The sequence below is a fragment of the Toxotes jaculatrix genome, chromosome 14 (assembly GCF_017976425.1).
Source record: "Toxotes jaculatrix isolate fToxJac2 chromosome 14, fToxJac2.pri, whole genome shotgun sequence".
Lineage (NCBI taxonomy): Eukaryota > Metazoa > Chordata > Actinopteri > Toxotidae > Toxotes > Toxotes jaculatrix.
Window position 1 is genome coordinate 11,250,726 of NC_054407.1, and position 16,070 is coordinate 11,266,795.

Here is a 16,070-nt window from a genome sequence, read left to right on the forward strand (position 1 = left end):
TTAACTGTAACAATTAGTCTGTTGATTAACTGGTTGACCTAAAAGTAATCAGCAACAATTAAGAAGCAAGTCATTTAAGTTATTTATCAAAAACTCCAGCCATTTTCTGCTCGCAGCTTCTCCAATACCAGGATTTGCTCCTGCATTGCTTTGCTTTGCTAACGTCATAGATTCAAGTCTTTATCAACATTTAAAGTTGAGCATGAAAGCTAGAGCAAGTGTTTGACCAAAAAAAAAACAAAAAAACAAACAAAAAAAACTTCTCAAAGTCTTCAAACTGGGGACCTCGGGTTAAACTTTTCTTGTTCAAAGTAATTTAAAGACTTCACCTACTTCACCTACCTAACCCCACTGGCTCTAGGAAATTGTGATGCCGATTTTTCTAACCAATTTTTCTACATTTTATATACCCAGTAATTAGTAGATATAATTAATAAAACCTTAATTTGCAGATGTAGATTATTTTAAATAATCTGTTTTTTGAGAAATTGTACAAATGGAAAAGTATTTTCATGTATAATTTTGCTTCTCGTTTACCATCGCCCGAAAGTAGACAGCAGCAATGTACTTTAAAGTCAAAATCAGCAAGTTTGTCAGTCTGCAGGGAAAAGAGGATGTTTGGATGCGTGATTTGTGTGTGCTTGTGTTTGACCCACTTTATGGATGGAGCCTCCCACTAGAAGCTGAGGCCAGGAACTTGTGGTTGCCTAGCAAGTTTCACATCCACGGTGCAAAGTTTGAAGACGTGTGGCTCGGCTGCTGTTTGTGTTGTAAACTACAAACCCACAACAACTATTTTCTAACACACATTTCCCCGTCGAGGTCCAGGTGGCAACACAGACGGTGCAAGATGTCCGTCGCAGGATTTAAGAAGCAGTTTTACAAAGCTAGCCAGGTAAACGAGCCACTTTTTCAACGTTAGCCGGTAGCTTAGCTAGCTAGCTAACATTATCGTTACTTTTATTGCGCTAACTTCAAACTAGCTGGAGACCGTCACGAATAACGATAAAAAATGTTTCCTTGGTTAAACACCACGACATGCTTTAACTTGTGAAAAAGTATACGACTAACTACGTTGACTAGTATGCGACTAGCTATAACTACTGTCAAATGTGTTGTCGTTCGCAGGTAACTTTATTAACGTAAATTAGCTAACGCTAATCTAGAGAGATAGCAAGTTAACGTCAGCAACGTTATGGTCAACATGAGCTATGTTAGATTACTAGTGATTTTACTATTAGTTAAACTTGGCTGTTGGTCGCTTGCTTCCAGCCTAGGACATTATCTTAAAGTTATGTATTGAAGCGCTTTCTTTCCCACAGGTTGAGTGTCGGTAAGCTGGTTTTCGTTAGTCTGCAGCCGGGCTCGTGTTCAGCAACGCAGTTTGTTTATCTGGCTTTTCACCGAAATAACATTATTGTACAAAATGAATGCCAACCTACTAAAGTTTCTGTTGCTGCAGAAGTCCGGCATTGAAAGGCGGAGTTTCTGGATCAGTGGAGATACAGTATGTGATGATAGGGGTTCGGGCTCGTCGTGTTTTGCTGTTATGTTAAACAGCAGATAGATACATTGTTCAAGTGTTAGCGTTAATACTCTGGTCCTGAAGTGGTGTTCGTGTTTGTTATCTGTAGGATTACACAACGTTTTCAAAACACTTGTCTGGAGGCCAATTGGCCAATGTGTTGTGGTGAAACCATAGTTTAAATCACACACAACACGTTTGTCATGAAAATGCAATCATCTCCAAAAGTATCTTCTGTGTCAGACCTCATCTGAGATCATCTCCATTTAGCTGGATGATATTGTGACACACAAGTTCAAGATCTTTGGGTGTAAATGATTTTATTTCATCATCTATGTATTTTAATTTACTAAAGATGAGTAACTATTTTAAGTCAGTTATTTATCTTGAACGTAGAAAGGATCTATGATTTCATTCAGAAAGGAATACCGCCATCATATCAACTGCAAACAAGTGCACTCTTATTTTTAATTTTGGTATTAATTTTTTCAGTCCTGAACATCTCATTTTGGAATATAACTTCAATTTTCTCCATAGACTTCCAGTGTAATAGAGCATGCATGTTTAACACTGACACCACATGGATTTACAAAACCAAGCAAGTCAAATATTTAAACAAATGGAAGTGATTTAATGCCATGTCAGTCAAATGTCTCACTGCCAGACTGTATACAGACATACACAGTAGTCTGTGCATCGTTTACACAGCCCTGCAATTGTTGCTTTTTAAAATCTTGGACTTACTGAGCCTGGTTTGTTGGGTGCTTCCAAATTCAAAATATCACTCATCACTGTTAGGAAAGAAATGAAACTGTTGGCTCTGGAGGAAGTTAAAAGTTAGACCTGCCACCACAAATATGGAACTCAGCAAGGCAAGGCCTGCTAAACCGGTGGCCTATGCTTTGATGACACCTGACTTGCAGCAGGTCCTTGCTTTGACATAACAATAGTGATATGCAAGTGACAGCTTCTTGTGGGTGTGTACTTGATTATTGGTAATGGAATTCTACTTATCTCAGTACTCTGCCCAAACCAAATTCCACTTCACAAGTAAACCAGAGGACAGATTGTGTCAGTACGTTGACAGTACAGCAAGAATAACAAATCTTGGGTGAATGAACAGAAGTTTTTCATACAAGCTTTTGGAAAACTTGAGTGGGCCAGGTGGATTGTTACACCATGGTACAGTGGTATTGCCCAGTTAACACTGTGAAAGCCTCAACTATTGGGACATATGGTAGAGGTATAAACATGTAGGACCTATACTGAACATCTTGCCCTCCTTTAGCACAGGCCTGACTAACAAGCGTTGCACCTTGTCATTCAGACTGTGAAAAGAAAGAAAACGGGTTGGAGGACAATCGGTTGTGCAAGTTAGTTGCTTAACAGGTTTCATGCCATACAACCATAAAATATACTTGATTTAATCAATGATTAAACAGAATAATTGTGGTAAACTAAGTTGCTATAAATGCACATAAAGCTTGCATTATTCACACAGCGTTTATCATTGCATACCTTTATTTTAGTCCAAATCATGTTATATATCTTTATATATATAATTATGTATTTGCTTACTAAGGTAAGGACCTTCAAAACAACCTTTTAACAAGTTTGAATCCTGTAATCAAATCTGCTTATGAATCTGTGTCTTTTTAAGCCCTTATGTACTAATAATTTAAACCTACTCTGACTGAGATGGGCCCGTTTATTAGTTGTGCTAGATAAACACTTTTTTTCTTGGCAATTGTGAAGCCAGATGGGGCACTGAAAATATGTTTGTGTTTGGATTTTACACAGCTACATGTCACAACTTCACATCTGGTTCTAAGAGATGAATTAATTGCAGTTAAAACGTATATTTGACATCATTTGGGAACATGTGGGGCTGAATTATATCCCGTGAACCAGTTAGCAGTGGGTGGTTAGGGCATTTTCAAAGCCACTTGGTGTTTCACACAAATGAACTTTACCAGGCGTGTGTAATATATAAACAAGAGAGACTGATCCATCCATAGAGTTTTATGTGCAGTGTGGTGCTGACAGCTGCACCGAGTTTAACCAAATGAGAAAGCATGTGCACACGCACACACACACACAATGAGTCTCTGTATGGCTTGCCAGCCAACTGCACAGGATTTTAGAGTTTGTTTCTCCAATGACAAATGGAGAGTGTATGTGCCATGTGTGAGCGAGGATATGAATTGGTGAGCGAGAGCGAGATGAAGTTAGCATGTGTGTTTATTAAAGGTATCTATGGATGTGGTTGGAGTGTCGGAAACTGCAGTGTGTGCTGACTTGATGGAAAAAAAGGAAAACCCTTCAGTATGATTCCTCATGAACCGACGCTCTCTCTACAGAGGAAAGCCTAGTTTGCAGAACTCATTCCCTCATGCAGAGTTGAGTAGGTTCGTCCTCTGATGGAAAACATGGACATGTCTTGGACTTGAGAATTGAGTTAGTCATGCCTGGAAAAAAGAAAATTGTGGAAAATTTTAAATACCCATTAAAGTCTGGAGACAGACAGCAGGCAGGTTTTAAAGGTTTAGTTCAAGCTCACTTGACAAAAAGGTTGTGCCCTGTGGAAGTGTCCATGAGCAAGCCTCTGATCCCCTATCAGCTCCAGAAATTCAGCTCTGCAGTAGACCTTGCTCCGGAGGTGGATAAGTGGAAAAGACATGGCAAAATATTCATAATTATTTCAACACAAATTGACCAGGTCAAGTCAATGTCAAGTTTGTTTTGATGGAGCGCAAATGTGTGTGATCTTAAAAGTAATTCTCCATGAGAACCTGTAAACATGCTGAGGTCAGTCATCCTCATTGCTCTGTTTGCTCTGTGATCACAGCTGATGAGTGAGAAGGTTGGAGGTGCAGAGGGAACCAAACTGGATGAAGACTTTAAGGAACTCGAGAAGGTACTTCATACATTTTAGGATTACACCCATAATGCATTTGTTGAGTAACAATATCCTCATGTTGTATTGTGCTGTGAAATTATGTCCCCCAAGATTTTTACACTTATATAGATGGTGTCAAAGGCATACAGCTCGGTATATGCATATCAGATTAATGTCTCCCCCTAACTTCTATCACCAGAGAGCCGATATTACCAGCAAAGCAGTGGTGGAAGTCATCAATAAGACATCAGAGTACCTCCAGCCCAACCCTGCAACGAGAGCCAAACTTTCTATGCTCAACACTGTGTCAAAAATCCGCGGACAGGTGAATAGTCCAGGCTACCCCCAGCCTGAGGGCCTCCTGGGAGAGTGCATGACTAAGTATGGACGGGATATGGGCGAAGACACCAACTTTGGTAAGAAAGCTTCTTTATAGAGACAATAATTATTACTAACATGCTTCACAATGTCCAATACTTCTTAATGCTGGTGTTTTGCTTGTGTGTACTGCAGGTGGGGCTCTAATAGACATAGGGGAGTCAATGAAGAGGCTGGCGGAGGTCAAGGACTCTCTGGATATTGATGTGAAGCAGAACTTTATTGACCCACTGCAGGCAGTCGCTGAGAAGGATATCAAAGACATTCAGGTAGAATCAAAGAGGCAGCATCCTTCTGCATGTGCAGGCAAGGCATTGACCGATGAGCTCCACTGTCTGAGTGTCAGCTGCTATAGTATGAATGAAGTATTAACCATCCAGCTGCATAACAGCTGAACTGCATGCAGATGATGTAGTCACACTAAGTGCATAAGAAATTCATCTAAACTATCATAAACAAGTTGAAATACTTATATATTCTGTGAAAACTCATCCTCCGATTCCCAACTCTTCCACCAACCCCTCAGCACCACCTGAAGAAGCTGGAGGGCCGCCGGCTGGACTATGATTATAAAAAGAAACGCCAAGGTAAAATTCAAGATGAAGAGATCAGGCAGGCCCTGGAGAAGTTCCATGAGTCCAAAGAGTTGGCTGAGAGCTCCATGCACAACCTACTGGAAACAGATGTGAGTAGCCTGTAGACTAAACTTAACTCACTTTGCATTGCAGATGGCCCACTGAAACCTGTGTGACGTAGGAGGAGTCAGTTTTAGAAAACCTAGCACATTAATTTTCCAACATCGTCCCCTCCTGATCCCTTCTCTGTAGAAGTCTGTGTCTTGGACCTCAAGAAAGTGGTCCACAGCAGCAATGATGTCACCATCACTGTCAAAATGACGACCACTGAGCTTATTCTTCATCTTGGGGAAGAGGTAGTAGTCTGAGGGTGTCACATCAGGTCAAATCAGGCCAAGGACCTCCTTGGGTGATAAGCCCTTGAGACAGAGGTAGTGGTTGACTGTATGAAGGCTGGTGTCTATTTTCTCAGACAGTGCTGACTTGGAATTTTCAATTACCTGAAACAGAAAAACCACAAAAGTTAACTTCATACTTTATACATAATCACTCAAAGAGTTGAACTGCACATCATGATGCATCTCCTTCTACCTTTGACCAGAAAAACCTATCAATTACCCCTCGTAAAATGTTTTAGTGCTTCAGTCTTATAAGGTTTTGTGGGAGCTGTGAAACTTGCATGGTTACGAAGACATCTCCTGTGTGCCAAGGCTGTGTGATGCAAGTCTAGTTGTATAATGTTTTCAGTTTACTGATGCAATTACTAAGATTTAATCAGTAGCATAGGTGGCTGAAGAAGATGGCTGAATTGGCATATTCTACACGGTTTAATTAATACAGCAAATTTGTTTTATGCCCTCTAGACCCAGTCAGATAAATTCAAAATAGAGACACAAATAAAAAACCTAGATAAACAGTGTTGGTGCTGTATAAAATGTGGTTGGCTAACTAACTCTCAAATGTTGAATTCTTGTTAATGTGACTATATTGTGAGTATTTGATAATATTTATTCTGAATAGTACGTCTGTCACTACATCTTTTTGAAATGCATGTTCCTTGCTGTTCACTGCTTCTCAGTTGACATGCCACGTTACGTCTTTAAGGACAGTGTGTGTCAACTGACATGCCTTGTTTTTTTCCACAGAGACTTGCAGCCGTGTGAGCCAGTCAAACCCGTTTCGTTTGGTATTTACTGTTTTCATGTCATAATGAGGTGTTTCAGAGCCATTAGCGATGAACAATACTGACATAAGAATGATGAAAGAAACGGGAATGATGGGAAATGGGAATGCAGGCGGTTAACCAGAAAAGAATGCACTGAAGGACCAGAGCTGTTTCTGTGTTTGGCCTCGTGTTGAATTTTTATTTATTTATTTATTTATTTTTTGTGCGTGCGTGCGTGTAGGTGGAGCAGGTGAGTCAGCTGTCCTCTTTTGTGGAGTCTATGCTGCAGTACCACAGACAGGCCACTCAGATCCTGGAGGAGCTTTCTGACAATTTGAGGGAAAGGTCAGTGACACGACTATTTGTGGGAGATGGCATGCCTTTTGTATGTTTAGGCTGTGTCCTCTGGCTTGTGATGAGGGATGATTCAGACGTACCATCTTTTCCTTTTCCTTTACCCTTCTGATTACAAGTAATGAATGTCAAACAGCAGCTGATGCTGAGCTCAGATCACTTATTTTCACTTAACAATATAAATTAAACAATAATTAAAATAAAATATTGTTAATTAAACAATAACAATATATATTAAGGTTACCTTTTATTATCTTTATCTTTCTAGGCACAGATTATTTTGTTATACTTTGTTCTTTCTCCATCACAGAAAGAAATTTCATCTTGGAATAACGTGATATAAAGTAGATTTGTTTTTGAATTTGCTTGTAGTTGTAGTAATAAGTCCTCACATCCAGAGGAAACTGGATCGATATCTCTTTATTTAACCTGCCAGTATCTGTGTTGATGCATTTCTTACTCTTGAGCTCAAAGAGGTGATAATTTTTGTATGCAGGGTGAATGACGCTCAGAACCGTCCTAGGCGTGAATACACACCCAAACCCAGACCAGCATTTGACTTTGGGGAGGCAGAACAGTCCAATGGAGGATACTCACCTGCGGCAACAAGCCCTTCAGCTTACTCTCACGGTAAACCATTTTTTATATATTTCGTGAGAGCTGGATGAGTGTGCTTGAACGTCTAGTGCGAGGCCTACACCCAAGAAGACACACATGCAAGTCCAACACATTCTTGAGATTGATGTGTCTTTCCTTCTGTGACATTAACCAGCCCCAGCACAATATCAAGGTCCATCCGTCCAAAGAAACTCCATCAAGAGCAGGCGGCGTGAGTGCACAGATGAAGATAATGTCACTTACACAGAACTAAAAAGTGTCTCTACTTTCACTCACTCTGTTGCACATCTGTGTGGCAGAGAGGTGGATGCATGTCTGTGTGATGGTCATTCACTAACATAGTTGAGTGGTGCGTGTTGGGTCCACTGTTCCCCGTCTTGTCAGGTTCCCAGAACAAGGTGAGGCTTATCAGAGTGTGATTATTACGGTGTCTGACCAAGGCTGCAGAGACATACAAACATTAGCAAGCAATTTTCTGTTTTTATTTTAAATAATCAATGACTGTGGTGTTTTAATAAATCAGAAATTTTCATAAAAAAAAAAAAAAACGTCTGCAGTCATGGTTCTGTTGAATTGTATGTGTTCGACAGCCTGTTTCCTGACTAATACTTCTGAACCTCAAGAAAAATCAGTGTGCCGCATTGTTTATTTTCCAGATGTAGTCAGGGAGTGAATCTAATATCATTCACCTCTCTGGTCCAGCACGAGAAAGTAGATTTGAAAAGTCTTAGGCCTAAACTTGTGTGTATGTGTATTAATACACTGATTTTGATCTTGAGCTCCAGAAGGATTCTCCCTTACCACACTTGTGACTAACTTATCCTGTTTTAATGACTTTATGGTCTATTTGTACTGGTGACACACTGCCTCTAATGAAAGTCCTTTTGAAAGGAGAATATACTAATCCTGTTAAAAGGAAACTGACACGTTTTATTTTCACAAAATGACTATTTATTCTTTTCTCCCCCTTTCATCTCTCTACATTGAATCTCTTTCTATAGCCGAGCCATGCTGTAAAGCCCTGTATGACTTTGAGCCAGAGAACGACGGAGAGCTGGGCTTCCACGAGGGCGACGTCATCACCTTGGTCAGTCAGATTGATGAGAACTGGTTCGAGGGAAGCCTTCGCGGAAAATCAGGATATTTCCCCAACAACTATGTTGAAGTGATAGTGCCTCTATCCCGCTGAAGGCAGCAGAGGGAGACAGCAGGGGATGGTGGGGGGGATATAGAGGATTGTCGACTCACAACAACCAAAAGAAATCTTTCGTTCATTGTAATTAAAGAGTACACATCTCAAGACAGGGATCTAATTATTTGTATCGAGGAGTTATTTGAGCAAAGCTTTTATTCATTCTATCAAGATTGAATGGATTTTTAAAAACAGTAAAGATGGAGGGATTTTCAGTCAGAAAAATGATGACCTAATGTCTCGGTGCAGTTACCATATCTTCAGTCTTTATATTCATTCTGTATGCACCTGTGCACTTTGTACACTACACCTCCATCACCAGGACTGATGACAAAACAATCAAGGGAGAATGACATTTTTAATAACATGTCCAGCAGTATCCACGAACACTAAGAAGTGCAACTACTTTATTCTTATATTCTTATCCTGATTTATATTCACAGTATGACATGTATTGTTCATATTGGTACTACATAGATGTATGTATACACATGCATTTTTCTAAGCACTGTTTTCTACACTCCCATTTCTCACCTCTGTGCCTTTAGGCTTTTGTACTGTTGTCATCATGGACTCATAGGAGTCAACATGGAGGACTGGCTGCCTTTTGTCGATATTTAAAACTATCCACCACTGCCACCTTGTGGTGCTATAGAGGACTCTTTGCTAATGTTTTGAGTGGCACTGTAATATGGCCTCTGTTATCTCTTACCAATCCATGTTGGGTGGCCTGTCTTAGGTTTTAGGCATATCTATATATTCAGAAATAGCTAGAGCTACTCCGTAGATATAGTTAAATAATGTTAGGAACCAGACTGCAGTTTGTAATGGTAATTGCAGTTTTACAAACACTAAGTTTATTCGCGACCAAAAAGTTATTTAAGGATTTATATCTAAAGGGCTGCAGGGATCCATAAATACACTTGTTTTTTTATTACAAACATAACACTAATTTTTGCTAAGTTAGCTTATCTACAGCTCTACCATTGTTTTTCAATGCACACCACGTTCTTGTCCCTCGTAATTGATGCCAAAGAAAGGTTGCACAGGGTCTCAAATTGCCTGTTTGTCTTAATGTTTGTCACTAAAAAAACATGTATTCCATACAGCCTTATGTGCACAATGCTGCAAAATTTATAATATTTCATATTTGAGATCTTTATTTGTAAACATGTTCCCCTTTTTGTACTTCACAGAAGCAGATTTGTTTCCATTACAGTGCAGCTCACAGTAATGCAACATGCTATTCCCCCACCCAAAATAATTTGCAGCCTTACACCAAAGCCATAAGGATACATCCTGTAGTTCCTCTATTTTCTCAGGCTCTAGAGATACTGCTGGCGGTGTCACTCACAATGTTTTGTGGGCTTTTATCCAACTGTTTGTCAATGAATTTTCAGTCTGTCATTTGTTTTCGCCCTCGGCGCTGGGATAAGCTTGGCTTTTGTATTCTAACCTATAATTTGGAGCATGGAAATTAATCTGATGTGTATTGGATGTTTTTGAACCTGCCTCAGTTTTCAGGCTGAAACTGTGCACCAGACCTGACAGAAAATGCTAGCTCCCAACTATTGTGTTGAAAATTCACTAATAATGTGGAAGGTCTTTACACAATGGCTGGTTTCAGTTTCATTTAAGCCTGTTACAAGCAGACTATGAACTGTGAGGGTTTGTGCTGTTCACTAAAATGCCAACTTTCTCCTCTTGTCATGATCCCCTTGTTAGACCGCCCCTGCCCCACTCATCTATCCCATCTCTATTTAAACTGGGAGTGGAACAGACAGGTCTTTTCTGCAGGGAAGGGCACACAGCAGTGGATTATGCCCTCCCTCCCCCACTAGTCTTTATTCACCACCTGCCCCTGTACCCCTACCCCCTTTCTCATTATCTGCTCCATCCCAATCCCATGGTGCCTCTGGAGCTTGGTCTCCTGGTCCACCCCTGGAATAATCTCATTGTTATCATAGTATGTGCCTCTTAATGTTATGTTTGCATGTCTACTATGTTATTCATTTTATGTATAGAGCCAAGGGGTTTGGCTGTGCTGAGTAATAACTTTGAGGTTCAGGTGTGGGTTTACATGCCTCATTACACCAAATCAAAAGCCCGGAGTTTGAGAGGGGAAAGGAGGGTCAGGGGCTCAGGTTGAGCTATTATGCAGCATGTATAATATTGATGATGATTAATGTCATGGAACAAAGGGCTGAGATCAATTTTTGTGCGCTGCTGCCGCCGTCGCAGCTGAAATAGTTGTCCGACTCTGCAGCGGCTGACATTTATTGCAGCGCCACATTCTGTGGTGGTTTGTTTTGCATCCATATCCAAACGTGACCCAACTTTGTAATATTAATGAATGAAGTATTATCAGCCTTAAAAGCTTTACTTTTATTATGCACAATGTTAATGGAATTTTCTGTGTTAAAATGTAACCGCTCTGCATGTGTCTTCATTACAGCTTCTCTGTCTTACGCAATGCCTTATTTCTGTAACTGTGACACTGGGGGACACTAAAAGTGGGATTATCCTGGATTATCTTTAGGATACTTACCTCTATACTAAGTATAATCTTATGTGTATTGTATATTTTTGTTATTATGTAAAGGGGACTGGATGCTGTTTATTTGCTTCTTCAAATAAATGTTAAGTAATTTGGATCCCAGTGTGTGTGCAGAAAATTACAGCCCTTGCCACTGAATTGGTCTTTTGAAATTCCAAGAATTTAATGATAAGGTATGTTCACTGATGCAGAAAATATAAACTGTGGGATTATCTCTTTGTACATGTAACATACCTGATTATTATTTCAACTCATCTATTTACATATGCACAGTTGCTCATTTTCTTTGCTCGGTAAACATCTCTGTATTTTAGACATTTATCCTCCAACCATCCAGTTTTTAATCTGCACCACCACCCGTCTGCATGACCCCCAGACACAGCAGGCTACACCAGCCAGCTGTTGGATTATTGCCACAGCACTATCTCATCGGGGAAGGCGTGTCACTCCCCGAATTACTCAGATCCCCTTTGTCCTCGGTGCCCAGCCAGCGACACTCATGGCGGCTGCACCCGTCAGACAGCGCTCCGGGCCAGGGGGACCCCGGGCGCAGCTCCCGCTCTGCTACTACGAAGGATACCTGGAAAAGCGAGGACCGAAAGAAAAGGTAGGTTCGCCCGGTGCAGACCGAGTGCCATGTTGTTTCAGAGCATGCTGTAGATAGCCGTGGTCAGTGAGTGTGTGTGTGTGTCTGTGTGTATATGCACCGCACACCGGCTGATCCCCCCATTCCCAGAGAACTGTCAACTTCCTTATTGTGATAGCATGGGCGAGGCGAGACTCTGCACTGGAGCTGCTGTGGATGTTTCACATGGCGGATCACGGGTTTTTGTTGTGCTTTTTAAGTCTGGTTTTGCAAGACTCTTGACAGGGTGGGCTTGCAACAAATTTATGAGCGAATCTCGACGTGGGAATCGAGGAAACCCGATGGCTGTCAAAGCGCTGCATGTCATTTCAATTCACATCACATCACATCAACGACTGGTGGATGTATCCCTTATCTTAGTAACAAGTCATCTGCTGCATGTCACAATCAGTATGTCTGCCAAGCATTTCCATCACCCAGAATTCAATGCTGACTCATAATCTGCTTTTGACATATTGTTCTGACAAGCCGGTCCCTGAAGTGCATTTCCAAAATCTCAAACACAAAGTTACACACAGGCAAATTACTGACAATATTATTCACAATGTTCTTTTGCATGTTGCTTTTCCTAATGTGTAAGGTGATAACTAAAGAATGCCCCCCCCCCCAACACACACACACACCCTTCCCACCCCACCCCAACCCAACCCCCACACCCTCCTCTCTCATTAGGCTCATTTCAATGCAATAAAGACATGTAATGTGAGCCAGGCTCAGGTGGAGGATATTTCAGTGATCCATGGATCACAGACTGACAGCAGCTGAGGCTCGCTCTCTCGACATCTCTTGGGACAGGAAATGTGAGAGTGATAAAAACGGAAGTGTCCATTACACAGATGTGAAAAACAGCACAATTATTGTTACAGCTTTGTCCTCCCCGCTAACATCTTTTTATTTCCATGTGTGACAGGCATCCAGACGACTCTGGACCTGTCTGTGCGGGAATTCTTTGTATTTCTTCAACAATCCCAAGGACACACATGTAAGTTTCAAGCTGTATACATTTTGTTTGTTGCACATCATAGTGTGTTGACGCTGAATCATACTTGTGTGTTTTTGTGTGTGTGTGTGTGACTTACAGTATGTGGAGAAGCTGGACCTCAGCGGGTTTGTGTCCCTGAAGGACGACTGCAGCCGGGACAGAAACCTGGAGGCAGCCAGACTCATTCTGCGCATGAAGGATGGGGAAACCAAACTGACAGTAATGCCACTCGACACACACACTCACACACACATATTAAAATTAACTCTTTTTGCAAAGCGTAAAAGTGTTGTTGTCTTTTCCAGGCACCTAACTTAGAAGCAAGGGAGCTGTGGAAAGGTTTCCTCTACTCAGTTATTGATGTAAATATTCACCTTTTTCACACCTTCATCTTGCTACCAGTGTCTCCTTTTTCTGTATAATAAGAAATACTGGCTTCTGTCCAATCACAGCTCAATGTACCGTCCTGTCTCACGTTGCTGCCGGGCCAGCTGCAGATGCTGAAAGAGGTGGTGGACAAAGAAAGGTCCAGACGAAGAACTCGTACTCCCACACGTGCTCCTCCTTCGCCACTCTCTGTGCCTTTAGTAGGAGAGATTCCACCGTGAGTTCTCCTTCTGTGTTGAGAGGACGGACTGTGGCTGTTTTAGTGCATGTAAACATATGTGTTATCATTTCTACTGTGTGTGTGTGGCATGCAGGTGCTTTCGACCAGTGTCCCGAACAGAGGCTGAAGTCCTTCTAGAGAGACACCCAGACTGTGGCAACATGTTGCTACGTCCAGGCAGAGATGGATGCTCACTAGCTGTTACTACTCGACAAGACCTGAATGGGTAAAACACTGGCTGAACACATGGACACCACAGCTGCAAATATCGTAGACAGACACCATCTTCACTGCAAAATGTATATGCTCTTTGTTTTTTCCGGCTCCAGGTCAGTGTTCAGACATTACCGTGTGACTCAGAGGGACCAAGGCGGTTATGTCATCGATGTAGAAAATCCTGTATGTGATACTTGCAGATACAATTCACATATTACAACATTTCATAATGTGGATAAAATTAATTTAAACGACTTACTTACTTATTCACAGTTTATAATGTTATGTCGTAATTGTGTTTGATGATGCATCAATCCGACTTTTTCTCTCCCGACACCAGTTACAATATTTTAATTCAGGTTTCTGTTGTAATCAGTGCTCTCTTTATCCAAATTTAAAATCTGTACACCACACTGTATGCAACTCATCAGAATACATGAGTTATAGTACAGGCCCCAACACAATCTGGCATATTGGATCAGTGTAACTCCTACTAATGGGTTAAATATTTGAAAAGACAGAAAACACACACTGTAACAGGTTTGTTAAGTGGGAAGTAAAATATTTGAAGCTGCAAATCTCTCATCTCGCTGTCTTGTTTGCTGTCAGATTAAAAACACCATTTGAGAAGTGGCAACTTATCAGAGTTAAATGTAGCTGTATCTTCATATATATTCATATTTTTCTTTATGCTTTTTGAATTTTTTTAAGAGTTTCCAACGTGAGGACATGGCAACAGTTCAGCACATCTTGCATAAGAATTTTGAGTTATGCTTTGAGATTACAACAGTCGATAATGTCTGTATGTAAACACCATTAACAAACCAGCAGCTATAATACAACAGCTTTCCTCTCACAGATTCCCTGTGCTACACTTCATGAGGTCATTGATGCCCTGGTAGAGAAGACAGCAGGAACTCTACAGCCTTTCCTGCTGGAGGAGCCGTATGAGGAGAATATCAGTGAGGCTGACTTTTTTTGTCTACCTATGCGTTTTTTACTACGTCTTACAATTTATTTATTTATTTATCTAGTTGAATTTTTTTTTATTTTGTCTCATCAGCATATGTTTCTGCCAATGATGAAAATGGGGAGAGGATCCTCCACACTGCCCCCTTGAGCCCCCTGCCAAAGGCTCCTGCCCTGCCTCCAAAACAAGGTTTGTCTCTTTAACATGAAGCACCTACAAACAGTCACAGACAGATAGCAGTAACAATCACTGCTTTCATTCTGGTGCAGATCGTTGGTCCAGTAGTCCCCTATCCAGGTCCCCCGCCCCAGATCGCCGCATCTTAACCTCACCAGTGCCGGCCTCCCCCACCAACCCGATGAGACGACTCATCCTCTCCCCTTCGCCTCTTGCACAGAGTGAGTAGATAATGGGCCAACCTCACCTGCAGCAGAGGATTGATCCTCGGTTCAGCTTTCACTTTGAACTTTCAGCTCAAAGTGTGTCTTCTGTCCTTCCACAGCGCTCAATGAGGAACTCAAAGTGAAGCTGGAGAAGAGGCGAGCCAGTCAGGAGTGACTTAACTTAATAAGGAACAGCTTTCTGTCACAGCGTGCTCAATCTTCAGTGCCAAACCCCTTCTCACCGCAGCTATGTACTCATCCTGTGCCTTCCAGGTGGATGACAAGGGACTACGAATACCGTCACTTTCTCTCAGTGCTTTGTCCACATGCGTAAAACGGTTTACAAACTGCCTCCAAGCAAAAAAAAAAAAAAAAATTCCATTTGACCCTTTCCAATGGACATAAAAAGTCAGTGTGACTGGCAGCTAAACCCTATCAGAGAAGTGCTGACACATACCGGACCACCAACTGAGCCTGATGTTTACCTGTCTGAGCCCATGTGTGAGTCCTGAGCTGCTGGTGTTACTGCTGCACCGGGGACACTTTATCTACCCTGATAATAAAACAAACCAGGCATGTTCAGGTTTCTGCTCAGTAATTCTCCTCGTTCACCTCATTCCATCTAACGTGACTGAAAAAAAATCATCTGAATACAGTTGAACTGGCCACAAACTGAAACCCGCACAATCTCTGCCTGCTGCTTTGAGTGCTTTCTGTGATTGATAAGGAACTGTTAAGATGTTGCCGAGTCAGTGGCACTGCTGTGGTTAATTTTAAAACCCAACTTTAACTGTATCGTTGGTGCTTGATTTTAAATTGTTTCCTTATTCTGCGCTCCTGTGTATGTGCTACTGTTTGGTGCTATGACTCACCAGTGCTCAGACCTGCCTGGAGAGCCCAGGTGATTTCTGTTCCTCTTCAAAAAAAAAATCAATCTACTGTATGTGAGGGTGCCCTCTAGTGGCATGGCTGTCGACTAAAGAGACAGAGCCCTTTTTATCAG

At 41.4% G+C, this 16,070-nt stretch overlaps 2 protein-coding genes across 3 annotated transcripts; both read left to right on the top strand.

Moving 5' to 3' along the window:
- The first annotated feature begins 701 nt into the window (after positions 1 to 701).
- Positions 702 to 11,360, top strand: LOC121193671 (endophilin-A2-like). 2 transcript variants are annotated; one of them, XM_041056097.1, is made up of 9 exons: positions 702 to 895; positions 4,374 to 4,442; positions 4,624 to 4,840; positions 4,938 to 5,071; positions 5,329 to 5,487; positions 6,784 to 6,887; positions 7,393 to 7,526; positions 7,669 to 7,725; positions 8,516 to 11,360. In XM_041056097.1, the coding sequence occupies exons 1-9, from the start codon at positions 851 to 853 to the stop codon at positions 8,701 to 8,703; spliced, it is 1,107 nt and encodes a 368-aa protein (XP_040912031.1). In that variant the 5' UTR covers positions 702 to 850; the 3' UTR covers positions 8,704 to 11,360. The 2 variants fall into 2 exon arrangements, with proteins under 2 accessions (XP_040912031.1, XP_040912032.1); XM_041056098.1 differs by lacking the exon at positions 7,669 to 7,725.
- A 402-nt stretch (positions 11,361 to 11,762) lies between these two features.
- On the top strand, positions 11,763 to 15,400 carry stap2a (signal transducing adaptor family member 2a). Its single transcript, XM_041054741.1, has 11 exons — positions 11,763 to 11,870; positions 12,820 to 12,891; positions 12,991 to 13,110; positions 13,197 to 13,253; positions 13,344 to 13,495; positions 13,593 to 13,724; positions 13,828 to 13,897; positions 14,574 to 14,676; positions 14,778 to 14,873; positions 14,954 to 15,082; positions 15,187 to 15,400. The coding sequence occupies exons 1-11, from the start codon at positions 11,763 to 11,765 to the stop codon at positions 15,240 to 15,242; spliced, it is 1,095 nt and encodes a 364-aa protein (XP_040910675.1). The 3' UTR covers positions 15,243 to 15,400.
- The last annotated feature ends 670 nt before the right edge of the window (positions 15,401 to 16,070 follow it).